The following is a 27,975-nucleotide window of genomic DNA, read 5'->3' as shown; positions in this document are numbered from 1 at the left end:
GACCACTTTCTAAACTTCTGACAATATACCTCTGCTTCATTCTGACCCTGACACAAAGCCAGCAAGATTTTCTCTGCCTGATCCACTGAATTTGGTTCATCATAAAGCAATCCAAGCGCCAGAAAAAACGCATCTACATTAAGCAGTGCAGGGTCTTCTGGCGCCAGGGAAAATGCCCAGTCTTGAGGGTCGCCACGTAACAAAGAAATAATGATTTTTACTTGCTGAATGGGGTCACCAGAGGAGCGGGGTTTCAAAGCAAGAAACAGTCTACAATTATTTTTGAAATTCAGGAACTTAGATCTATCCCCAGAAAACAAATCAGGAATTGGAATTCTAGGCTCTAACATCGGATTCTGAACTACATAATCCTGAATGCTTTGTACCCTTGCAGTGAGTTGATCCATACAAGAGGACAGACCCTGAATGTCCATATCTGCACCTGAGTCCTGAACCACCCAGAGGTTAAGGGGAAAAGAAAGACAAATCACACTGCAGAGGAAAAAAAAAATGGTCTCAGAACTTCTCTTATCCCTCTATTGAGATGCATTAACACTTTGTAGGCTAGCTGTACTGTTATGGACCTGGTGGTTAGGAGCACCCGAAATGACCTGATGATTAAACCGTAGAACAGGACAAGCTCTGGGAAGTGGGAGCTCTGCTGACCGCAACCCCTAATCCTATCACACACACTAGAAATAGCCGTGGAGCGTACCTAACTCTCCCTAGACGCCTCTTCACAGCCTAAGAGCTAACTACCCCTAAAGATAGGAAATAAAGCCTTACCTTGCCTCAGAGAAATTTCCCCAAAGGAAAAGGCAGCCCCCCACAAATATTGACTGTGAGTTAAGATGGAAGTCACAAACACAGGAATGAAACAGGTTTTAGCAAAGGAGGCCAGACTTCACTAAACAGACGGAGGATAGAAAAGATATCTTTGCGGTCAGCACAAAAAACTACAAAATACCACGCAGAGTGTGCGAAAAGACCCCCGCACCGACTCACGGTGTGGAGGTGCCACTCTGCATCCCAGAGCTTCCAGCTAGCAAGGCAATATCATGGTAGCAAGCTGGAGAGAAAAACAATGAACAACAAAATAACTAGCAGGGACTTAGCTTCTGCTGGAGTAGACAGGTCATCAGAAAGATCCAGGAGAGATCTGAACCAGTACTAAGACATTGACAGCTGGCATGGAGTAACGATCTGAGTGGAGTTAAATAGAGAAGCCAGCCTAGCCCTAAACGAGAGCAGCTGAGGAAGGAATCTCAGAACCAGCAGCTCCACTCATAGCCACCAGAGGGAGTCCACGGACAGAACTCGCCGAAGTACCATTCATGACCACAGGAGGGAGTTCGAGAACGGAATTCACAACAGGGTATTTAAACTTTTGATCAGGGTCAATTGGATGTTCTGGATAGTCATTATGATTTAAAAAGAGAAAACACAGTAGTTTGACGATAAATGGCTTCACCCCACCAGTAACCATGAGTGGAGGAAAAGTTTTGGTGTTATCATTAATATTCTCTGAGAAAGGCCAAGAAAGCAAAAATTTTGTTGGGGTATGTAAACTTTTGAGCACAATTGTATATCAGTACCTTCTCATATGACCCCTAATGTTCAATGGTCAGGACATTTTTAATTTTGGGGGCGTTTTTCCCCTTCCTTTCTAAGAGTCACAAGTTTTTTTTTAACATACCCTAATACTGCTATGTTCATACAAAGCATTTTAACACACATGAAAAATGCTGCGTATAGTGTTTTCTTTGGTGTGTTTTCTGGGATGATTGCGGGATGATTTGTAGTTTTGACTTGAACCATTTATTTACCTATAAGATGTGCTGAAAAGTGTGAAAGAAATTACAAGTGCAATGAAATTTAAAAAAAAACTGCAAAAAAACTTTTTCTTTAATTAACATTCATTGTGCAGTAAAGTGATCAGGTAATATGATTATCCAGTTGAGTACAGATACAGAAGTGATAGCCGTATCCAGTTTTGTTTTTTTTAAGTGGTGAAGTGACGTTATTGAAATTTGTGTGTATATGTATACACACTGCTCAAAAAAAAAAAACTAAGGGAACACTAAAATATCACATCCAAGATAATAAAATATTCCAGTTGCAAATCTTTATTCATTTCATAGTAGAATGTGTTGAAAACAATAAAACCGAAAAATGATCAATATAAATCAAAATTAATATTCCATGGAGGTCTGGATTTGGAATGATGCTCAAAATCAAAGTGAAAAATCAAATTACAGGCCAATACAACTTCAGAGGAAATGCCTCAAGACAAGGAAATTATGCTTAGTAGTATGTGCGTGTCTGTGTGTGGCCTCCATGTGCCTGTATGACCTTCCTACAATGCCTGGGCATTGTAACAACTCTGCTGGCATCACTGCATGGCCTCCCATCCCCGCCTGCATTACACTCGAACTCACTTCTCTGGGCCTTGTTGTGACTTCTCTCTGCTGCCAGCTCCATGCTGTGTGCCTCATGTCTGCTGTTTGCTCTGTGCATGCTCTGTCTGTGTGCATAGGGGGGCGGCGCCGGCAACTCCTGTTTCTTATAGAGACTGTGTGCACCTTGCTAAGGTGTCCCTGGCCAATCGCCATGAGGCTTCCTGTATTTGACATCCCCACCCATTGGTGGGGGTCTGTGCAACTTACTCCCTCAGTCAGTTCTTAGCTGCTGAGGTGCCAGGCCCTGTCTCGCTTACTCTCATGTCTCCCACCCAGGAGGGCGTTGTACCCTGGTCTGTTTCCTGTGTAGCCACCCAGCGGGGCTTCGTACCCTGGCCTATGTCCGCCACCCAGAGGGGCGTAGTACCCTGGCTTGTGTCCATGTCTCTGTGCCTTGTTTCGTTCCTGACTCTGTCTTAGTCTAGCCCCGTTCTTGTGTCCGTTTATATCCCTGCCTTGGTTTCCTTTCCCTGCTGTGCATACTCTGTGTCTTGCTTTGCTCTGCTTTCGGTTCCGCTTTCTGCAACCTTGGTTTTGCTCTGCACTGTGTCTTGCTCTGCACTCTGACTTTGCTCAGCTCTGCACTCTGTGGCTTTGCTCTCAGCTTTGCTCTCTGTAGCTTTGCTCTGCACTTTGCTTTATACTCTTAATTTGCTCTGCACTCTGTGGCCCTGCTCTGCGGCTCCGCTCAGCTCTTGCTCTGCGGCTCCGCTCCGCTCTTTCTCTGCGGCTCCGCTTCTTGTGGTTCTAGTTTGCTCCGCTCCTTGCGGTTCTACCCGACTCCGCTCCTTGCGGTTCTACTTTTCCCGCTCTTGGCTCCGCCTCCAGCTCTTGGCTCCGCCTCCTGCGTTTCTACACTTGGCTCCACCTCCAGCTCTTGGCTCCGCCTCCTGCATTTCTGCACTTGGCTCCAGCTCTTGGCTCCGCCTCCTGTGTTTCTGCGCTTGGCTCCGCCTCCAGATCTTGGCTCCGCCTCATGCGTTTCCGCGCTTGGCTTCGCCTCCTGTTCTTGGCTCCGCCTCCTGCGTTTCTGTGCTTGGCTCCGCCTCCTGCTCTTGGCTTCGCCTCCTGCATCTCTGTTCTTGGCTCTAGCTCCTGTGCTTTCGCTCTGCATCTGCTCTTGCGGTCTTTATCTACCTATTCTTAAGTCCTCCTGTCTGAACAGGTTCTGCAGACCGGTCCCTACCGGTTCTTCCAGTGTACCTGCCTGCCTACCAGAGAGCCAGCCGTGCCCGCCTGCCTGCCAGTGTCTCTGTTGTACCCGTCTGCCTGTCTGTGTACCAGCCGTGCCCGCCTGTCTGCCAGAGTGCCAGCCGTGCCCACTTGCCTGTCTATGTTCCGTTCCCCGGTGGGATCAGCAGCCACAGCCAGACACCACCCTGGAGAGGTACCTGGTAGCTTCCTATTGCACAAGTCTGACCTCACCATCAGAGGCTCCATCGAACACCTAGGAAGCTACTTAGTTATGCCCCTTCCAGGGAAGTTTGGTCTGTGATCCAGTGGGGCCACACCCCCACACGACCGCGCCAACCAGTCTGGGCGCGAGCGTGACAGGCGTGGTCCTAATGAGGCAGTGGATGGTCTCCTGAGGGATCTCCCAGACCTGGATTAAAGTATGAGTGAACTCCTAGGCAGTTTGTGGTGCAACGTAGCGTTGGTGGATGGAACGAGATGTGATGGCCCTAATGTTTCTTGATTGAATTCGGGTCTGGGAAATGGGTAGGCCAGTCCATTTAACCAATGCCTTCATCATACTGGAACTGCTGACACGCATCCACCACATGAGGTCTAGCATTGTCATGTATCAGAAGGAACTAGAGGCCCAGTGCACCTGCATATGGTTTCACAATGGGTCTCATGATCTCATCCCGATACCTTTGGCTAGCACATGAAGGGCTGTGCGGTGCTCCAGAGAAATGCCTCCCCACACCTTTACTGACCTACTACTGAAGCGGTCATCCTGGAGGTTTTTTACAGGCAGTAGAACGTTCTCCACAGCGTCTCCAACATGTCACTTTTGTCACATGTGCACAGTTTAAAACTGTTCTGTGAAGAGCACAAGGCGCCAATGTCGAATCTGCCAATCGATGTAAGTGCAAAACCCACTTGTTGAAATCAGGCCCACATAACATCCTCACTGAGTTTTTTCTGACCGTTTGAGCAGACACATGGATGTTAGTGTCCTTCTGGAGGTTATTTTGCAGGGCTGTGGCACTGCATCTTCTGTTCCTCCTTGCACAAAGTGTTTCTGCTGCTTTGTTATTGCCCTCCTATGGCCATCATTGGACCATCATTTATTTTTCAACAGGACAATGACCCCAAACACACCTCCAGTCTGTGTAAGGGCTATTTGACCAAGAAGGAGAGTGATGGGGTGCTACGCCAGATGACCTGGCCTCCACAGTCACCAGACCTGAACCCAATCGAGATGGTTTGGGGTGAGCTGGACCGCAGAGTGAAGGCAAAAGGGCCAACAAGTGCTAAGCATCTCTGGGAACTCCTTCAAGATTGTTGGAAGACCATTCCCGGTGACTACCTCTTGAAGCTCATCAAGAGAATGCCAAGAGTGTGCAAAACAGTCATCAAAGCAAAAGGTGGCTACTGTGAAGAAACTAGAATATAGGACATAATTTCAGTTGTTTCACACTTTTTTGTTAAGTATATAATTCCACATGTTCTTACCTGTTTTACATACCTGCCTGCAGACCGTGTGTAAAGAAACGTGTGTGAAGAAACTAGAATATAAGTATAAGTATATAATTCCACATGTGCTAATTCATAGTTTTGATGCGTTCAGTGTGAATGTACAATTTTCATAGTCATGAAAATACAGAAAAATCTTTAAATGAGAAGGTGTGTCCAAATTTTTGGTCTATACTGTGTGTGTATGTGTACACACACACATACACATATATATATATATATATAGTCCTCCTGTCTGAACAGGTTCTTACCTGTTTTACATACCTGCTTGCAGACCGGTCCCTGCCGGTTCTTCCAGTATACCTGCCTGCCTACCAGAGAGCCAGCCGTGCCCGCCTGCCTGCCAGTGTCTCTGTTGTACCCGTCTGCCTGTCTGTGTACCAGTGTTTCACACTTTTTTGTTAAGTATATAATTCCACATGTGTTAATTCATAGTTTTGATGCCTTCAGTGTGAATGTACAATTTTCATAGTCATGAAAATACAGAAAAATCTTTAAATGAGAAGGTGTGTCCAAACTTTTGGTCTATACTGTGTGTGTATGTATATATATCTATATATATAATCGTCTAAGGGTTTTTCCGTCTGTCTGTCCTGGAAATCCCGCGTCTCAGCGACGGACACAGCATGGCGACGATGATGTCATAATGGAAATCCCGCGTCTCTGATTGGTCGAGGCCGCCAGGCCTCAACCAACCAGCGACGGGCACAGTATCGACGTAGATGTCATAATGGTTGCCATGGCGACGATGATGTCATAAAGGTTGCCTCGATCAATCAGCAACGGGCACAGTCTGCCGCAAATTCTGGAATCATTGTCCATATACTACGGGGACATGCATATTCTAGAATACCCGATGCATTAGAATCGGGCCACAATCTAGTATATATATATATATATATATATATATATATATATATATATATATATATAAATATAAATACCCCTTCCCGCTTTGGGTTTTTACTTTTTTGAGTTTCCGTTTCGTGCTCCCCTTCTTCCCAGAGTCATAACTGTTATATTTTTCTGCCAATATGTCCGTAGTAGGGCTTGTTTTTTGCGGAACTTTTGAATGACACCATTGATTTTGCCATATAGTGTACTGAAAAATGGGTAAAAAATCAAAATGCGTTGAAATTGCAAGAAAAATTACAATTCTACAATATTTTTTTTTTTTATTTTACCATGTTTACAAAATGCTAAAACTGATATGCCACTATGATTCTCCAGGTCATTACAAGTTTGTGGATACCAAACATGTATAGGTTCTTCTATATTTTAGTGGGAAAAAAATCCAAGGTTTCTGAAAAAAAAAGCCATTTTCCAAGACCCGTAATGTCTCCATTTTTTGTGATCTGGGGCTGGGAGATTAACATGTTAACAGCCACGGGTGGATCGCAATTGGCTACTGGAAAATTGGCCACGGGTGGTGATTGGCTACTGGAAAATATGGAAAACTATATAGTTACTGTTTTTACAGCCCATCTTTGAGGGTTTTAGTTTTGTGGCAGCGATGGAAGGTGTTCTTGTGAGGATTGCTAGTTTGGTTACCGACGTTATCTTTGAGACGAATCGCCTGGATATCATAGTGCGGGAGAAGGAGGCGGCAGCGGAAAGGCGTAGGATGCTTCTGCAGCAACGGAGACGGAGACGACTGTGGATTCATCCGATTAATGAACTACGAATGACCCGGGGTGTCCAGTCCACTCTGTACCTGGAGTTGCGGCACAATCCACACAAATTCTACAACTACGTGCGGATGAGGATGGAAAATTTTGACTTTTTGCTTGCAAAAATGGAGGATGTCATCCGAAGACAGGACACAAGGATGAGGCTTGCCATCACACCGGCGGAGCGGCTGATGGTGACCCTGCGGTAAGTAATTGAATGTTATATAGCAGACTGCAGAAAATACTGCGCTGAAATATTGCGTTGCATTTTCTGAATTTTTTTGGGGGGGGTTGGTTGACATGCAACTGCTTGTTTTTCTGTCATTGGTCATTTTTTATGTTATATTACATGCTGCAGACAATACTGCGCTGACATACTGCGCACTATTTTCTGCAGCATGTAATTTTGGTTTTCTTTGCGGCCATTCCACTGCTTTTTTTAAATGTCATTGCTGATTTTGAATGTTATATAGCAGACTGCAGAAAATACTGCGCTGAAATATTGCGTTGCATTTTCTGCATTTTTTTTTGGGGGGGGGGGGTTGACATGCAACTACTTGTTTTTCTGTCATTGGTCATTTTTTATGTTATATTACATGCTGCAGACAATACTGCGCTGACATGCTGCGCACTATTTTCTGCAGCATGTAATTTTGGTTTTCTTTGCGGCCATTCCGCTGCTTTTTTACACCCGTTTCATGCTGGTTTTATTGTGTGTCCCGTCCTTAAAAAAATTTAACAGTGCCATATTGAAACTTGTTGGTCTGTGCAATTTTTTCTAACATTTTTTTTTTTTTTTAAACTTTCCTAGCTACGGGTGAATCTATGACTTCGCTCCATTACCAATTCAGGCTGGGCATTTCCACTATTTCAGGAATAGTGAAGGACACATGTCGGGCTATTTGGACCACTTTGCAACCAGAGTATATCCCCCAACCATCCATGGAAATCTGGTTGCGAAGTGCAGAACAGTTTCAGCAAATTTGCAATTTCCCAAATTGTGTGGGTGCAGTTGACGGGAAACACATACGGATTGCGAAACCGGCAGGAACAGCATCGGAGTACTATAATTACAATAAGTATTTCTCCATCGTCCTTATGGCTATTGCAGACGCCAACTGCAAGTTCCTTGCCGTGGACATAGGAGCGTATGGATGGTCCAGCGATTCGCAAGTTTTTAAAAACTCACCAATGGGTCGTTGCCTTTATGGAGAGACCTACGATTTCCCGCCAGCCAGACCACTGCCAGGAACAAGTGAACCAGCCATGGAATATGTTTGTGTAGGTGATGAAGCCTTTCAACTGTCGCCGCACCTACTGAAACCGTATAGTAGCCGGAACTTAACCCATACCAAGCGGGTCTTTAATTACCGGCTTACTAGAGCACGAAGAGTAGTGGAGTGTTCTTTTGGCATATTGACGGCGAAGTGGCGAGTTCTGCTGACGGCTATCAAACTGAAAATCACAACTATTGACGAGGTAGTTAAAGCCTGTGTGGTGCTCCACAACTTTGTCCTTTCAAAGGAGCCCGTTTCCTTGGATGGCGAAGAGTTGGAGACCACCTTGTGGGACTACCGCAGCAGCTCGGTTCGCTCTGCAGGTTCTGTTACAAGGATGAGGGACCAGTTTGCCGATTATTTTGTGTCACCGGTCGGGCGGATCCCATGGCAAGACATGATTGTGTAACCTGTTTTCCATGTACTTGTTTATGTAAAAAACAGAAAAAAACCCCCAAAATACAAAAGCGTGGTTTTCTTGTTAGTAAAATCAATATTTTATACCTTTCACACGTCTGCTGTTTATTTTTATTTTACCTTTGTTATTAGTTACCATATGACCTTAATAAATCCACACACACACAGAGTAGAATTTTAATCAAACTGAATTTTATTTGAACTCTTTTTTCAAAATTTTTTTTTTTTACCAAAAAACATATAGATATTTTTTATGTTCAAAATTTTTTTGAAAACATTTTCAAAGTTTTGGATAGAAAATAACTTTTTAACATAGATTTAAAAATCTTGAAAGTGGGGGGTGGAGATACGAGGGGAGGAGGGGCTGGAAGGTTGGACCACCTCGATAGGTGGGGAAACCCTACTTGTTTGGGGTGCAGTGGAAGGGGGGGTAAAACCAGGAGGCTGACCAGAGGGGGGTGGTGTTGGGGTAGGGGGAAGACTTACTGGCGAAGAAATAGCTGGGCAAGGAAGGAAACAGTGGGGAAGGAATTTGGTTTTGGGGCCGGGATGGGTATTGGGACTGGGTTGGGTGTTGGGACTAGGTTGGGTATTGTGACTGGGTTGGGTAGTGGGACTGGGTTGGGTAGTGGGACTGGGTTGGGTAATGGGGCTGGCATGGGGTTTGTGGCTGGGTTTGGTAATGGTGCCGGTGTGGGGATTGGGGCTGGTGTGGGGATTGGGGCTGGGTTTGGTAATGGGGCTGGTGTGGGTATTGGGGCTGGGTTTGGTAATGGGGGGTATGGTGTGGAAATGGGGCCTGGGGTTGGGCATGGTGTGGAAATGGGGCCTGGGGTGGAATTGTAGTGGATGTGTGGGGAGGTGTGTGGGTCGATTGGGGGTCGTTAATGGCCTTCAGTAGAGCATTATGGCAGGTATTCATTACGCGCATCTGTTGCTCAAAAGAAAGCTTCTCCATGCTCCTGAGCATGGATTGAAAAAAAATATTGGCCGGATTTGGACTTACAGCTGAATGCAGCCTATCCAAGGGACTGCTGGTTTCCTGGCTTGTTTCACTGATGCGTGATTGCACCATGTTGAAACCAGCAGTCACTTGCTCTCCCAAAATTTTGAAAGAGCCTTGGAAGGATGCATTCAGGTGTAAGAACTCAGGAGCATAGCTCCTTTCCTGACCCCTCTGTCGCTGCCGCCAAGAACCTAATGGTGGTCTAGAGGTGGCAGGATCAGAGGGGTGGGGTAAAGGGAACGCTAACTGTTCAGCATCAGATGCGAGCAATGAAGGCTGCAATAATGCTCCACTGCTTGGGGCGGATGAAGTGGAGGGGACAGAGGGGTCAGAGGAGGGGACAGAGGGGTCAGAGGAGGGGTCAGTGGTGTGGGGCCTACCAACGTGGCCCTCAGTGGCGGACTCAGGAGGGATCGCTCCAGAGGGCGCAGAGGAAGATGCAGGCGCACGGTGGCTGGAGAAGGTGCTGTGAAAGAAAAAACTAAAGAAATTAATACATTGATATGAAAAAGCCCTGACTGAAAGCAAACTAAGTAGACAGGTTAACATGGTTATTAGTGGGCTGACGAATACTTACACTCTGCTCAGCATTGTTCGCTTCAGGAAGGAGAGGGCCTGGCCATGTTTATATTTGCTCCTCTTCCTTCCTGCAGAGCCACTCGGGGCCTGCATCTCCTCGTTGATTTCCCTCTTAAAGCGATCCCTCAGTGACCGCCACCGCTTCCTAACCTTTTGACCTGTGAAGACAAGAAACAAAAGAAAAAAAAAAAAATTGGTAAATGCAATACATTACAGTCAGCTCAAAACATCACTGGAAAGTGAATACTTACCTAGTTTGCTCAGCTGCTGAGGATGAAGGCTCTCCCACCTTGGAAATAGGTTGTGACACACTTCGTCCCAGAGCCGGCGGGTGACACTAGTATCGGAATGCTTGCGGTCAGCCATGTTCCACAGCGGCTCCCGCTCGCGAACCTCCTCGATGAGACAATCGATGTCTATGTCGTCATCGTCGTCTTCGGCGGGAGCACGCTGTGAAGCCTGTGCCAAAAAAAAAGAAGAAAAACAAACAAATTAGTACACTGAAACACTAAAGTACCAATAGAATCCCCCTCCCAACAAAAAAAACTCACTGATGGCCGACCGCGGCGACGATTCCGCCGACTCTGGGAGCGTCTGGGAGAACCTTCAGCGGCTGCAGCAGCAGCAGGAGACTGAAATAAAGGAAAAAAATTCTCAGTAATGTAGGCATATATTTTCTGTGTTTAGTTATGTATGAAAATCTGTTTTGTGTATGGTGCAGTGTGATGTGCGAAGCAACTGTTTCACCACTACTTACACTTTGTTCCTCCTCCACTTGCATCTCTCCACCCGTCTCGCCCCCTTCTGACAGCTCCTCATCTGATTCAGCTTCCTGTTGAAACATAATTTATGCATGTAGTGATCCACAAAAATGTAAATTTAAAAAAACAAAATCAAAAACATTTTTTGTGTTAAGTTACCGATACACGCTGTTGCTGTGGAGGAGGGCTGTCAGAAGAGGACATTGTTGCTGTGTCTTGCTGTGGTCTTGGTCCTGGTGGGCAAGGCAGGCAGCGGCTGTGGTTCTGGTGTTTCTGTAAGTTAAAAAGACACTTGAAATCTGCTCTACACATTGAAGTAGCAGATTGGGGGTCTTCAAAACTTTTCAAGATTTGTTGGGCCTGGTCCTGGTGGGCAAGGCAGGCAGCGGCTGTGGTCCTGGTGGGCAAGGCAGGCAGCGGCTGTGGTCTTGGTCCTGGTGGGCAAGGCAGGCAGCGGCTGTGGTCCTGGTGTTTCTGTAAGTTAAAAAGACACTTGAAATCTGCTCTACACATTGAAGTAGCAGATTGGGGGTCTTCAAAACTTACTTTTCAAGATTTGTTGGGCCTGGTCCTGGTGGGCAAGGCAGGCAGCGGCTGTGGTCCTGGTGGGCAAGGCAGGCAGCGGCTGTGGTCTTGGTCCTGGTGGGCAAGGCAGGCAGCGGCTGTGGTCCTGGTGTTTCTGTAAGTTAAAAAGACACTTGAAATCTGCTCTACACATTGAAGTAGCAGATTGGGGGTCTTCAAAACTTACTTTTCAAGATTTGTTGGGCCTGGTCCTGGTGGGTAAGGCAGGCAGCGGCTGTGGTCCTGGTGGGCTTGCCTGGTGGGCTGGTCCTGGTATGGAACACAGGCGGGTGCTATGGACCTGGTCCCTGGTGTATCTATAATAAGTATAATGGATTTATAGTTAGACCACCCCCTAAACTAGGTAATGTTTTAATAAACACCCTGCTAATGATGTGAGAAAAGTTCATTAAATGTGAACACCAAAACCCAAAAACAGGTGCACGGTATACCATTCATTTCCATGTTCCCAAAAAAATATTTTTAAATGTGAAACCACCATGTAAACATATATTTACCCCATTTTATTTTCAAAAATCACCTCCCCCAAAAAACCTTTAAGTGTAACCTTTATTAAAAAAAGAGCCCGCAACCAACTCTGTATTGCATGTGTAACCATTGGTACATACACCAGTTTTAAATTTACCTTTATGAAATGATACTACAGACAATTTTTCAAAAAAGATTTTATTACTTTTTTTTTATTATTTTTTTTTTTCTTATCACAATTAGGAGCTGAAATGCTCTTTATTTTAAATACAAGTACGGTACATCAACTGCGAATGGTTTCCACAGTAATAATAAAATCAACACTTTGAAATAGAAAAAAAAAAAAACACGCTCACACGTTCAAACCACAAGCTGCAGACCACTATACTATGCAAAAATACATCCGATTACAAAAAAAAACAAAAAAAAACATTTAAACCACATGCTGCACAGACCACTATACTTAGTAAACACATCAGGAAAAGGCAACTAACCAATTAAGGCATGGACAAATGCACATGCAATCAACAAGATGCGCACTAACATGCTTGGTATGTGTCCACGGTCAGGATTGCATCAGGATTTGGTCAGGATTTTCCAGCAGTTTTTGTAATCCAAAACCAGAAGTGTAACAATTAGGAAAAGTATAATAAAAAAAAACATGCACCACTTCGGCATTTTACACCCACTCCTGGTTTTGGCTTACAAATACTGATGAGAAATCCTGACCAAATCCTGATGCAATCCTGAACGTGGACACATACCCTCCCACATGAACAGGCATAAGATTGGCAAAGGCATAATAAGGTGCAGGCACATGAAGTCATACTTACAAAAGCACAGCCGTACAAAAAAAAAAAAACACACGCACGCACATAAGCTTTATGCAAATACACATATGTACAACAAAGGCAGAAAGGTGAACCCAATCAGAAGACGCATACACACACACACATTTTTACACACACACGTAAAAAAGGCTGACAATCCTCCGGCTGGAGCTGCATGTCTTCACAGTGGCTGGCATCAGGGTGGATCTGGACTCTAGCATGGCACTGGCTGTTGCAGGACGATGGCAGGCCTCAGGTTCTCTTCAGGTTTTAACCCCTTAACGACCGCCGATACGCCTTTTAACGGCGGCCGCTAAGGGTACTTAAACCACAGCGCCGTTAATTAACGGCGCTGTGGAAAAAGTGAATAGCGCCCCCCAGAGTCGGATTTTCTCTGGGGTCTCGGTTGCCGAGGGTAGCCGAGACCCCAGAGAACATGATTCGGGGGGGTTTTACCGACCCCCGAGTTGCGATCGCCGGTAATTAACCGTTTACCGGCGGTCGCAACAAAAAAAAAACAAAACGCGATTTGCCGTTTAATTTCTCTGTCCTCCGATGTGATCGCACATCGGAGGACAGAGAAATGTGGTACCCGATGGCCCCCAATAGCCCCCCGATACTTACCTACCTCCCCTGGTGCTCCTCATGTCTCCCCATGGGCGCCGCCATCTTTTTTCCGGGACCCGGCAGATCTTTGGGGTCTCGGCTGCCGGGGGTAGCCGAGACCCCAAAGAACATGATCGGGGTCTGTTTGCACCGACCCCTGTTTTGCGATCGCCGGTAATTAACAGTTTACCGGCGACCGCAAAAAAAAAAAAAAAGCGATCTGTAATTCTCTGTCCTCTGATGTGATCGCACATCAGAGGACAGAGAAATAGGGGGATTCGGGGACCCTAACATACTCACCCGGTGTCCCTGGGTCCTCTTCTGTCTTCTCCTGCCAGCCGGCTTTTTCATCATGGCGGGCGCATGCGCAGTGCGCCCGCCATCTGCTGACATCTGCCGGCCGGCAGGAGAAGACGAGTTGGGGCTAAAATTAGGGTTAGGGTTAAGGTTAGGGTTAGAGTTAGGGTTAGAGTTAGGGTTAGAGTTAGGGTTAGAGTTAGGGTTAGAGTTAGGGTTAGGGTTAGGGTTAGAGTTAGGGTTAGGGTTAGGGTTGGGGCTAAATTTAGGGTTAGGGCTAGGGTTAGGCTACTTTCACACTAGCGTTTTTTGGCTTCCGTCGCAATGCGTCGTTGGAGAAAAACGCATCCTGCAAAAGTGCTTGCAGGATGCGTTTTTTCTCCATTGGCTTGCATTAGCGACGCATTGCGACGGATTGCCACGTCGCATCCGTCGTGCGACGGATGCGTCGTGCTTTGGCGGACCGTCGGCACAAAAAAAGCTACATGTAACTTTTTTGTGCGACGTGTCCGCCATTTCCGCCCCCGCCTCCCCGCACCTCACAATGGGGCAGCGGATGCGTTGAAAAAACAGCATCCGCTGCACCCGTTGTGCGGCGCTTACAACGCTAGCGTCGGTACGTCGGCCCGACACACTGCGATGGGCTGAGTACGACGCTAGTGTGAAAGTAGCCTTAGGCTTCTTTCACACTTGCGTCGGTACGGGGCGGTCGCAATGCGTCGGCCCGACGTACCGACGCACGTTGTGAAAATTGTGCACAACGTGGGCAGCGGATGCAGTTTTTCAACGCATCCGCTGCCCAGTCTATGTCCTGGGGAGGAGGGGGCAGAGTTACGGCCACGCATGCGCGGAAATGGCGGACGCGACGTACAAAAAAAAGGTTACATTGAACTTTTTTTGTGACGACGGGGGCTAAAGTTATGGTTAGGGTTGGGGCTAAAGTTAGGGTTAGAGTTGGGATTAGGGTTAGGGTTTGGATTAGGGTTGGGATTAGTGTTACGTTTGGGATTAGGGTTGGGATTAGGGTTACGTTTGGGATTAGGGTTAGGGGTGTGTTGGATTTAGGGTTTTGATTAGGGTTATGGTTAGGGTTGAGATTAGGGCTGTTTTGGGGTTAGGGTTGTGATTATCGTTAGGGTTGTGATTAGGATTATGGATCGGGTTGAGATTAGGGTTAGGGGTGTGTTGGAGTTAGGGTTGGAGTTATAATTTGGGGGTTTCCACTGTTTAGGTACATCAGGGGGTCTCCAAACACGACAGCCAATTTTGCGCTAAAAAAGTCAAATGGTACTCCCTCCCTTCTGAGCTCTGCCGTGCGCCCAAACAGTGGTTTACCCCCACATATGGGGCATCAGCGTACTCGGGATAAATTGGACAACAACTTTTGGGGTCCAATTTCTACTGTTACCCTTGTGAAAATAAAAACTTGGGGGCTAAAAATCATTTTTGTTGGAAAAAAAAATATTTTTTTTATTTTCACTACTCTGCATTATAAACTTCTGTGAAGCACTTGAGCTTTCAAAGTTCTCACTACATATCTAGATAAGTTCCTTAGGGGGTCTAGTTTCCAAAATTTGGTCACTTGTGGGGGTTTCTACTGTTTAGGTACATCAGGGGCTCTGCAAACGCAACATAACACCCACAGACAATTCTATCAAAGTCTGAATTCCAAAATGGCGCTCCTTCTCTTCCGAGCTCTGCCGTGTGCCAAAACAGTGGTTTACCCCCACATATGGGGTACCAGAATACTCAGGACAAATTGGAGAACAAATATTGGCATCCAATTTCTCTTGTTACCTTTGTGAAAATAAAAATTTGGAGGCTAAAAAAATCTTTTTTGTGGGAAAAAAAATATTTTTTATTTTCACTACTCTGCATTATAAACTTCTGTGAAGCACTTGGGCATTCAAAGTTCTCACCACATATCTAGATAAGTTCCTTGGGGGGTCTATTTTCCAAAATGGGGTCACTTGTTGGGGGTTTCTACTGTTTAGGTACATTAGGGGTCTGCAAACGCAACATAACGCCCGCAGATAATTCTATCAAAGTCTGCATTCCAAAATGGCGCTCCTTCCCTTCCGAGCTCTGCCGTGCGCCCAAACAGTGGTTTACCCCCACATATGGGGTACCAGCATACTCAGGACAAATTGGACAACAACTTTTGGGGTCCAATTTCTCTTGTTACCCTTGTGAAAATAAAAATTTGGGGGCTAAAAAAATCTTTTTTGTGGGAAAAAAAATATTTTTTATTTTCACTACTCTGCATTATAAACTTCTGTGAAGCACTTGGGCATTCAAAGTTCTCACCACATATCTAGATAAGTTCCTTGGGGGGTCTATTTTCCAAAATGGGGTCACTTGTTGGGGGTTTCTACTGTTTAGGTACATTAGGGGTCTGCAAACGCAACATAACGCCCGCAGACAATTCTATCAAAGTCTGCATTCCAAAATGGCGCTCCTTCCCTTCCGAGCTCTGCCGTGCGCCCAAACAGTGGTTTACCCCCACATATGGGGTACCAGCATACTCAGGACAAATTGGACAACAACTTTTGGGGTCCAATTTCTCTTGTTACCCTTGTGAAAATAAAAACTTGGGGGCTAAAAAATCTTTATTGTTAAAAAATATATATTTTTCATTTTCACGACTCTGCATTATAAACTTCTGTGATGCACTTGGGCATTCAAAGTTCTAACTACACATCTAGATAAGTTCCTTGGGGGGTCTAGTTTCCAAAATGGGGTCACTTTTGGGGGGTTTCTACTGTTTAGGCACATCAGGGGCTCTCCAAACGCGACATGGCGTCCGATCTCAATTCCAGTCAATTTTGCATTGAAAAGTCAAATGGCGCTCCTTTGCTTCCGAGCTCAGCCATGCGCCCAAACAGTGGTTTACCCCCACATATGGGGTGTCGGCGTACTCAAGACAAATTGTACAACAACTTCTGGGGTCCATTTTCTCCTGTTACCCTTGGTAAAATAAAAATTTGGAGGCAAAAAGATCATTTTTGTAGAAAAAATGCGATTTTTTTATTTTCACGGTTCTACGTTATAAACTTCTGTGAAGCACCTGGGGGTTTAAAGTGCTCACCACACATCTAGATAAGTTCCTTAAGGGGTCTAGTTTCCAAAATGGTGTCATATGTGGGGGGTCTCCACTGTTTAGGCACATCAGCGGCTCTCCAAACGTGACATGGCGTCCGATCTCAATTCCAGCCAATTCTACATTGAAAAAGTAAAACGACACTCCTTCTCTTCCAAGCTCTGCGGTGCGCCCAAACAGTGGTTTACCCCCATATATGGGGTATCGACGTACTCAGGAGAAATTGCACAACAACTTTTGTGGTCCAATTTCTCCTGTTACCCTTGTGAAAATAAAAATTTGGGGGCACAAAGATCATTTTTGTAGAAAAAATGAGATTTTTTTTATTTTCACGGCTCTACGTTATAAACTTCTGTGAAGCACTTGGGGGTTCAAAGTGCTCACCCCACAGCTAGATAAGTTCCTTAAGGGGTCTAGTTTCCAAAATGGTATCACTTGTGGGGGGTTTCCACTGTTTAGGCACATCAGGGACTCTCCAAACGCTACATGGCATCCGATCTCAATTCCAGCCAATTCTGCATTGAAAAAGTCAAACGGTGCTCCTTCACTTCCAAGCTCTGCGGTGCGCCCAAACAGTGGTTTACCTCCACATATGGGGTATCGACGTACTCAGGAGAAATTGCACAACAACTTTTGTGGTCTAATTTCTCCTGTTACCCTTGTGAAAATAAGAATTTGTGGGCGAAAAAATCATTTTTGTGAAAACAAATGCGATTTTTTATTTTCACGGCTCTACGTTATAAACTTCTGTGAAGCACTTGGGGGTTCAAAGTGCTCACCAGTCACCACACATCTAGATAAGTTCCTTTGGGGGTCTAGTTTCCAAAATGGTGTCACTTGTGGGGGGTTTCCACTGTTTAGGCACATTAGGGGCTCTCCAAACGCGACATGGCGTCCGATCTCAATTCCAGCCAATTCTGCATTGAAACAGTCAAACGGTGCTCCTTCACTTCCAAGCTCTGCGGTGCGCCCAAACAGTGGTTTACCTCCACATATGGGGTATCGGCGTACTCAGGAAAAATTGCACAACAAAATTTGTGGTTAAATTTCTGTTTTTACACTTGTGAAAATTAAAAAAATGGTTCTGAAGTAAAATGTTTGCAAAAAAAAGTTAAATGTTCATTTTTTTCTTCCACATTGTTTTAGTTCCTGTGAAGTACGTAAAGGGTTAATAAACTTCTTGAATGTGGTTTTGAGCAGCTTGAGGGGTGCAGTTTTTAGAATGGTGTCACACTTGGTTATTTTCTATCATATAGATCCCTCAAAATCACTTCAAAGGTGATGTGGTCCCTAAAAAAAACATGGTGTTGTAAAAATGAGAAATTGCTGGTCAACTTTTAACCCTTATAACTCCCTAACAAAAAACAAAATTGTTTCCAAAATTGTGCTGATGTAAAGTAGACATGTGAGAAATGTTATTTATTAACTATTTTTTGTGACATATCTCTCTGATTTAAGGGCATAAAAATACAAAGTTTGAAAATTGCAAAATTTAAAAATTTTTCGCCATATTTCCATTTTTTTCATAAATAATCGCAAGTAATATCGAAGAAATGTTACCACTAACTTGAAGTACAACATGTCACGAAAAAACAATCTCAGAATCAGCAGGATCCGATAAAGCGTTCCAGAGTTATAACCTCATAAAGTGACAGTGGTCAGAATTGTAAAAATTGGCTCGGTCATTAAGTACCAAATTGGCTCTGTCACTAAGGGGTTAAGCTCTTGCTGTAGTCAGTACCTCATACACACAGAAATGCACAGGCACACAGATGCACACAAAAATTGCAATACTCACACTGGCTCTATGGTGGCTGGAGTCTTGTGGCTGGAGTCCTGTGGCTGGCTCCTGTGGCAGGCTGGGGTCTTGTGGCTGGCTGGGGTCTTGTGGCTGGCTGGGGTCTTGTGGCTGGCTGGGGTCTTGTTTGCAGGCTTCTTCTCTTCTCTGGGTCTTGCAGGCATATGTGGGGTTGAAGGCCCAGGCCAGGTTTATATAGATTTGGGGGTGTCTGGCCAATTGGCAACAAAATCCTTCTTCTGAGCATGCTCAGTTTAAAAAAAACGTATTGCAGCGCTGTATTGCGTCGTACGACGTGTCCCGACGCATCCGTCGCTCATAGGCTTCCATTGCAGCCAACGACGTATGCCGCTGGATGCGTCGCGACACGTTTTTTATGCGGAGACAAAAAACGTTACAATCAACGTTTTTTGCCGACGACGTGTCGCCAGATTTCGACGCATACGTCGTAAGACGGACACGACGTATGCCAATACGTCGCAATACGTCGCCAATACAAGTCTATGGGGAAAAAACGCATCCAGCAAAAACTTTTGCTGGATGCGTTTTTTATGAAAAAAGACGTTTTGAGACGGTTTACAATTAACGCTAGTGTGAAAGTAGCCTTCGCTGACATGTACTGGAAAAGTTGCTGGTTCATCGCCGGAGCCCACAGCAAACGGGGGGCCCAAGGGGTTAGGGGTTAATTCCATTTTCTCAGACCCTTCATTTTTATTTTCCCATTGATGGAGCTGTGTGAGAGCTTGTTGTTTTTTAGAACTCTAAGCTGACATTTTTATTGATACCTTTTAGCAATAAATGTGACATTTTATGTGTTTTTTTTCTTCCATTTTTGTCGGGGGTGGAAGGGAAGAGTGTACCGACTGAAAGACGGCAATTCTGGCCTTACAATTTTCCAGTGTTAGGGTATGTGTCCACGTTCAGGATTGCATCAGGATTTGGTCAGGATTTTTCAAAAGTATTTGTAAGCCAAAACCAGGAGTGGAACAATTAGAGGAAAAGTATAATAGAAACATATGCACCACTTCTGTATTTATCACCCACTCCTGGTTTTGGCTCACAAATGCTGATGAAAAATCCTGACCAAATCCTGATGCAATCCTGAACGTGGAAACATACCCTTAATTGTGTAGTGTAAATAACTTATTAGTTGTTTGCAGTTTTTTGGACTTGACTACCACAACAATACAGTAGTAAACACAATATTGACTTATTTAGTACACACAATTAAAATCAAAGGTTACAACTCAATATCTACATTAGGACATATACCGTATATACTCGTGTATAAGCCAAGATTTTCATCACATTTTCTTTATGCATTAAAATGCCTTCTTCCCCCACCACCACCACTCGGCTTATACACGAGTCATTGTCCAGAAAGCCGGCGGAGGAGCGGTGGCGCAGCGGCAGGAGCCAAATAACAAGACATCATACTCGCCCTCCTGGTGCCGTTGCTTCATCTCCGTCCCGGTACCGGCGGCTCTTACTGTGCTGAGCAGTCATGTGGTACCACTCATTAAGGTAATGAATATGCACGCGTCTCCACTCCCATAGGCGTGGAGCGCATAATCATTACCTTAATGAGCGGTACCACGTGACCGCTCAGTACAGGAGAGTTTCCGTGCTGGGACAACGGAGATGCAGTGACCGCGCGAGGAGGGTGAGTAGGACGGGGGGTGGTTTGCCATGCATACAACGAAGGGATGGGGGGGTGAGCCATGCGTACAACGGGGAGCTATACCAGGACGGGAGTGAGCCACGCTTAGCAGGACAAAACTAGGGAGCCACACATAACAGGACAGCGACGGGAGGGATCCACGCATAGCAGGACAGGGATGAGGGGACAATACATACCCGGCTTATACTCGAGTCAATAAGCTTACCCAGTTTTCTGTGGGAAAATTAAGTGCCTCGGCTTATACTCGAGTATATACTGTTTATGGGCACTAAAGAAAGCCCAACAACCAGAGTATATCTACCATAAAATCTTTATTATTATATAAAAAAAAATAATCAAATTTTAAAATTATAACACAATGCTGCAAGGAAATGTGGGGCTCAACACTCATTATTTTATTATGCAATAGTGGTTTTAGCAGTTAATATAGAACTATGCTAGTAATTATTATCTATAAGGATTTCATACATTTAGTACATTTAAATCACACATGTTCATATATTTATGTATGGAAAAGGTCACAGCCAATTGTAAAGTGACAAGTGCAATAGCTCATAGCCATACTTATAACTATAATCACACAGTATAGTACATCTTTATATTATAAAGTGACAAGTGCAATCAGTCATTACTATTCATAATAATCAGATTTACAGCACTATAGAATCTTCTGTTTTGGTTTATTTGCCATTGGCAGTTGGTAAATAGGGAGCAGACAGGAGACGCAGCGCTCACTCTTGGCCTTGGAGTAACTGGCTTTACTATGCAAATCGGAGGGCATGAGGGGTGTACCAAGTCGTTATAAGCTGTGTCAATTGTGCACCGAAGGGCCTCATTTGCATATCAAATAAAAGTTGATTTTAAATAAACTATGAAGTTAAGCTTTGACAAAAAGTTAAATGTTCATTTTTTTTTCCACATTCCAAAAATTCATGTGAAGCACCTGAAGGGTTAATTAACTTCTTGAATGTGGTATTGAGTACCTTGAGGGTGCAGTTTTTAAAATGGTTTGACTTTTGGGTATTTTCTGTCATGTAGGCCCCTCAAAGTCACTTAAAATGCGAGGTGGTCCCTAAAAAAAGTGGTTTTGTAAAGTTTGTTGGAAAAACGAGAAATCGTTGGTCAGCTTTTAACCCGTATGACTTCCAACAAAAAAAAATTATCTTTCAAAAATGATGCTGATGTAAAGTAGACATGTGGGAAATTATCTGTTTAGTGTGACATGACTGATTTAAGGGCATAAAAGTTAAGTTTGAAACTTGCAAAAGTTTTGCCAACTTTCCGCTTTTTTCATAAATAAACACAAGTAATATCGAATAAATCTTACCACTATCATGAAGTACAATATGTCACGAAAAAACAATGTCAATCAGTGGGGTACGTTGACGCGTTCCAGAGTTATAACCTCATAAAGTGACAGTGGTCAGAAGTGTAAAAAGTTTGCCCTGTCAGGAAGGTGCAAACAGGCTTGGGGATGAAGGGGTTAAAAGCTGGACATCAGGTGGATTTCTTCTTCAAGGCTATATGTGTTGCTACTGTGTTATTCTGTGGATTTTCCACCTGCAAATCTGAATAGGTAATATGCAGCGCGTTACCATAGGTATCTGTTGGTAGGATAACATGGAAAAATGAATCACTAACATTTTAGGGTAAAATGCCAGACAATGCCATGTTCAGGATTCTTTTAAGATTTAGTACTTCCACTAATTGTAAAGCTATAGAAAGTGAATGAGGTGTGCCCCATTCATGTGAAGCAGGAAACGATTCTCTGACGATTGCTCATACAAAACCACTAAGTGACAATGGGGCTAATCCACATGTGTTGGCCCATCTGCCATAGGAATCCTAGGTTTAGCCTCTAATTTCTGCCTTGGATGCTATGAAAAGTCCTCAGACGTGCTGAAGGCTGGACATGTGAACATAGCCTGAAGCGGTTTATCTGACTTCAAACAAGCGCTGCAACCAAGCATTTAATGTAAAGCTGTTGTCATGTAAAAGCGTTAATATGAAAATGTAGGCTCTGACTTCTATATTCCTCCTAGTCTGTGATTGTTTTTGTGTAAGATTGGATGTGCAGTTTGAGGAGCTGCCATGTTCTGCACACATTGCTTCCAGCTATCCCTGCATGAGCTGATCAGGTGTACACTCCCACTCATCTTATATTGTTCATCTGTCCTAAGGAAAAGAAAATCAGTGGTACAGTTTTATGCTGAAAAAACAAAAACTTGATTCCCTGTCATTTCACAGGACCTCATTCAGCTTCTGTTATTTTATTTTTCAGGCTTTGCATTGTCCACTAATGGAATATATCCTATAAGATGAAGATGTAGGTGACTCCAAGTGACCTGTCTATTGAAACATCTCAACTCCTTATCTTGGGTGGGTATAAATTAAAGTCAGTTTTATTTTAAACCCTTTATGCAAAGTTGTGAGATAATCCATTTGTCCATAGATGAGTATTGCTCTGCTACATCTTCTTGGCATGCTGAACACTGGCATGATGCGAGCATTCAGCCTGTCAGGCAGCTCAGACAGTGAGCTGCACGTGCTTGCGCAGCTCAGTGATTCACGGTGCCGTGGGAAAGGTGAGCAAATTTCATATCCAATGAACTCCATTTATCTCAATGATGTCAGCGCGTCATTTTTTTTTTTTTTGTAGGATGTGTCCCCATTTCAATAACCAGTAAAAGCTTAGTAGACAGCTGTGACCTAATATTGATAGACTAAGTAGCTCCATGTGTATTACCCCCATCCCTGACTATAAACACCAGCTCCCAGCTGTTGGCTTTCCATCTGCTGGTTAATAAAATTTTGTGAGATCCCACACAATTTTTTGCAGAAAATAATTTTGTTTAGTAATAAGATACATGTACCGTAAACTATACCTGCAAAGCACTGATTATACAGTGGGGAAAAAAGTATTTAGTCAGCCACCAATTGTGCAAGTTCTCCCACTTAGAAAGATGAGAGAGGCCTGTAATTGACATCCTAGGTAGACTACAACTATGAGAGTCAAAATGAGAAAACAAATCCAGAAAATCACCTTGTCTGATTTGGCAAGATTTCTTTTGCAAAATATGGTGGAAAATAAGTATTTGGTCATTAAAAAAAGTTCATCTCAATATTTTGTTATATGTCCTTGTTGGCAATGACTGTGGTCAAACATTTTCTGTAAGTCTTCACAAGGTTGGCACACACTGTTGGTGGTATGTTGGCCCATTCCTCCATGAAGATCTCCTCTAGAGCAGTGATGTTTTGGGCCTGTCGCTGGGCAACACGGACTTTAAACCCCCCCAAAGGTTTTCTATGGGGTTGAGATCTGGAGACTGGCTAGGCCACTCCAGGACCTTCATATGCTTCTTACGAAGCCACTTCTTCGTTGCCCTGGTGGTGTGCTTGGGATCATTATCATGCTGAAAGACCCATCTACGTTTTATCTTCAATGCCCTTGCTGATGGAATACATGGCCTCATTAATTCTTTCATGTACAAAGATCAGTCATCCTGGTCCCTTTGCAGAGAAATAGCCCCCAAGCATGCTGTTGCCACCCCTATGCTTCACAGTAGGTATGATGTTCTTTGGATACAACTCAGCATTCTGTCTCCTTCAAACACGATGAGTTTTGTTTCTACCAAACAGTCCTACTTTGGCTTCATCAGACCATATGACATTGTCCCAATACTCTTCTGGATAATCCAAATGCAGGGGGGCACATCTGGCACTGCAGGATCTGAGAACCTGGCGGCGTAGTGTGTTACTGATGGTAGCCTTTTTTACGATGGTCCCAGCTCTATGCAGGTCATTCACTAGGTCCCCTGTGTGGTTCTGGGATTTTTGTTCACCGTTCTTGTGATCATTTTGACCCCACGGAGTGAGATCTTGTGTGGAGCCCCAGATCGAGGGAGATTATCAGTGGTATTGTGTGTCTTCCATTTTCTTATTATTGCTCCCACAGTTGATTTCATCACAGCAAGCTGCTTGCCTATTACAGATTCAGTCTTCCCAGCCCGGTGCAGGGCTAAAATTTTGTTTCTGGTGTCCTTTGATGCCTCTTTGGTCTTCACCATAGTGGAGTTTGGAGTGTGACTGTTTGAGGGTGTGGGCAGGTGTCTTTTATACTGATAACAGGTGCCATTACTACAGGTAATGGGTGGAGTACAAAGGAGCCTCTTAAAGAAGAAGTTACAGGTCTGTGAGAGCCAGAAATCTTTGCATGTTTTTAGGTGACCAAATATTTATTTTCCACCATAATTAGCAAAATAAATCTTGTCAAATTGGACAAGGAGATTTTCTGGATTTGTTTTGTCATTTTGACTCTCATAGTTGTTGTCTACCTACGATGTGAATTACAGGCCTCTCTCATCTTTTTAAGTGGGAGAACTTGCACAATTGGTGGCTGACTAAATACTTTTTCCCCCCACTGTATATGTCACTCACATATTTATATCTGTGTGTGGACAGGTCTCTTTTATATAGGTAACGAGTGCAGAGTAGGAGGGCTTCTTAAAGAAATACTAACAGGTCTGTGAGAGCCAGAATTCTTGCTGGTTTTTTTTTTTTTTTTACTCTGTCTCAGCCAGCACAACACTTTTCACTGGTGTGGCTGCATAAAACATTGTTTTATGCTAAAGAAAATAATTATTCGTTGGCACCGTTTTGGAGTTTATTTAAAATACTAAGTAATTTGTATAATTTTTTCCTCAACAATAATGTCCTTCCATGTTTAATACTAAATAAGCAATTCAAATGAAAATAGATATTTACCATATATTTTCTTTGTTGATGTTGGTCGCTGTATTTTTTATTGGTACAATTTTGGAATACTTATAGCTATTTTCTGGCATGAAACCCATGCTTTGTGATCATGTTGCAACCCTGACAAAACCATACATCTTGTTTAACCGCTTAGATGCTGCGGTTGGTTTTGACCACAACATCCAAAATGGTACACTGTCGGCAAACCGGCACTTACAAGCAGATGTGATTTATTTGATGCCCCCTGCACCCCGCTGTGTATGGAGCCACTCTACATGCCCTTCCCCTGCAAATAAGGCATTTTTGCAACATGCTTTTTCAAGAAGGGGTTAAGGGGGGTACATGCAGCCACTGAACACCCTAGGGATTTCAGCGCAGTCTGCACAGGTTATAGCAGCTTAACAGGGAAGAACTCGAGAGCTAATGACTTCTTCACATTCCCTAAAATAGCAGTACATTTGTAGAAGTTGTTTATTCGGTTATTGATGCATTTAAACGTTATTTCTGACTTTGTAATTTTTCTTTTTCCTCTCTTTTAGATTGCCTCTTAAGAATATTGGGGGATTTATAAAAAATACAATACATATTATTTAGAATTGACTAAATTATCAAGTATGGCATGCCAACCCGAGACAAAAAAAGTGAGGTCACTGAGTCTTGCAGGAATTGCTCAAATCTCCAATGACATCTCTAGAAAATTTTTGGATCGCAGTGATTTGTCCAGACTTTTAAGGATTGCTTCAAATTTTCTTAAAGATCACACTCAAGTGCTTGTGGAACTAGATAGTTTTTTCATTTTTGATCCAAATGCTAAAATAAAACTTGTCTTTGTAGAAGATAGTGTTTTAGTGAAGAACATTTTTATCATGTCTTCATCAATGCAAGAGCTGGCGCAGAAAAACCCTGAGAGTCTTTATATTGATTTCTTTAGCAATATTGGCCCTGGACTGAACTTGTACAGCGTTTCCTGTGAAGATAGCTCTGGATGGAAGATGTGTGCCTGCTGCTTATCTAAAACTAACAACCAAGACACATTAAGGTTTCTTATAGTTTCTGTTTTACAAAGTATTCCAAGAATGAAAGCGCAGATCAAATCCATTATAATACACCCAGAGATTTCTGATTCTTTAGACCTCGGGATGCTATTGCCAAACACAACAGTAAGACACTGTATGTTGTTAATTATTAGGGTCTTAGAACAGAAAGCTGCTCATTTGCAAGTGGAAACCCAAGGTCAAATAAACTCCATCATACAAGCCATGTTTCATGCACGATCTCTGAAAGTCTACAATCGCCAACTTAATGACTTGAAGGCATCAAGCCCTGCAGAATTTTACCAATATTACATTGATACATGGCATCCAAGCAGGAAATTATGGTGCACAAAAGACAGCAAAAGGATTAGAACAGAAAAATCAATAAATGCTTATGTTGCATCCCTGCATTATACACTGTCATCAAAAATGGGCATTTTACCATCCCTCTACCAGTGCTTGCAAGTCATTCTTCGCCAAACCCATGAGTTAGAAAGTGTTCCAGATGCTGTACTTGAGGTGGTTTCTGAGCCCGTGTCTGATTCACCCTTAAATCTGGAGGAGCAGGTATAATAAAAGTATACACAAATTATACATGTTTATAGTGTTCCATCTGTACTTTGCTATATTGACTTGTTTATGATGTTGATTATTTCAGTACCTGTTAAAGGGAACCTGTCACCCCCAAAATGGAAGTTGAGCTAAGCCCACCAGTATCAGGGGCTTATCTACAGCATTCTGTAATGCTGTAGATAAGCCCCCGATGTATCCTGAAAGATGAGAAAAAGAGGTTAGATTATACTCACCCAGGGGCGGTCCCCGGCTTCGGCGCAGGCGTACTCTGTCTGTCCTGTTGAGGGCAGAGCAAAGTACTGCAGTACGCAGACTCCTGGCCTCTCCGACCTTTCCCGGCACCTGCGCACTGCAGTTGTTTGCTCTGCCCTCAACAGGGCAGACAGAGTACGCCTGCGCCAGAGTGGCAGCGTGAAGACAAGAAAAGGACGTCATCGTAAGAAGATGGGAGACCCCGGACCGCGACGACCATCGGATCGGACCGCCAGCCCAGGTGATTATAATATAACCTCTTTTTCTCATCTTTCAGGTTACATTGGGGACTGTAGATAAGCCCCTGATGCCGGTGGGCTTAGTTCAACTTCCATTTTGGGGGGTGACAGGTTCCCTTTAAGTTGTTCTATGTTTTATTCATATGCGATTGAGGCTTTAAGTTCTCTGGGTGTGGCAGCTCACATAAGGGGCCACTGTCCTGTTTTAGTAATATAATCTTTATTTTTATATAGCGCTAACATATTCCGCAGCGCTTTACAGGTTGCACACATTATCGTCGCTGTCCCCGTCGGGGCTCACAATCTAAATTCCCTATCAGTATGTCTTTGGAATGTGGGAGGAAACCGGAGTACCCGGAGGAAACCCACGCAAACACGGAGAGAACATACAAACTCTTTGCAGATGATGTCCTTAGTGGGGTTTGAACCCAGGACTCCAGCGAAACCGTGCTGCCCTGTTTAATTTATTTCCCCTCTCAGCACCAGCATCTTTTAGCTTGATTGAAAGCTCATTGTCTCTGTGACGTCAGGCAACGGGCAAGGAAATCAAATTGAGCTACCAATCAAGCTAAAGAGGCACGTACTGGGCAGGGAAACAACTTGTGGAGGCCGTGGCTTGTGGAGTCTCCTGTCACACCCAGAGCACTTAGCATATAATTTGTATATGAATGAAAATGCTAATTACTGGGAAGTGCAGTCACAGATAGAAGATATGAAAGTGTCAATGGATTTACATTTCAAAGACCTGCATCACCAATGTTCATTTTGGGAAAGTTTGATCTCACTCACAGATTCCCTTTTTTAAAAAAATGGACATTAGATATAATTGAAGACAAGGTTGTGACAAGATTTAGTTTTTTGTTACAACTTTTTGCCTCTTCTTTC

General features: G+C 43.9%; 1 protein-coding gene across 2 annotated transcripts in view; it reads left to right on the top strand.

Annotated features, from left to right (window-relative positions):
• ZSWIM9 (zinc finger SWIM-type containing 9) overlaps positions 1 to 27,975 on the top strand; it is an 82,549-nt gene that overhangs the window by 12,898 nt on the left and 41,676 nt on the right. The window contains exons 1-3 of one of the 2 annotated variants that reach the window (XM_077250675.1): positions 4,874 to 5,053; positions 22,519 to 22,616; positions 25,532 to 26,593. In XM_077250675.1, the coding sequence (XP_077106790.1) occupies positions 25,607 to 26,593 (987 nt within the window). In that variant the 5' untranslated portion in view covers positions 4,874 to 5,053; positions 22,519 to 22,616; positions 25,532 to 25,606. Of the gene's footprint in view, positions 1 to 4,873; positions 5,054 to 22,518; positions 22,617 to 25,531; positions 26,594 to 27,975 lie in introns of those variants that run through there. The other variant, XM_077250674.1, reaches the window with a different exon arrangement.

This window comes from Ranitomeya variabilis, chromosome 4, assembly GCF_051348905.1.
Source record: "Ranitomeya variabilis isolate aRanVar5 chromosome 4, aRanVar5.hap1, whole genome shotgun sequence".
Lineage (NCBI taxonomy): Eukaryota > Metazoa > Chordata > Amphibia > Anura > Dendrobatidae > Ranitomeya > Ranitomeya variabilis.
This window is presented reverse-complemented; position numbering and strand designations above follow the sequence as displayed.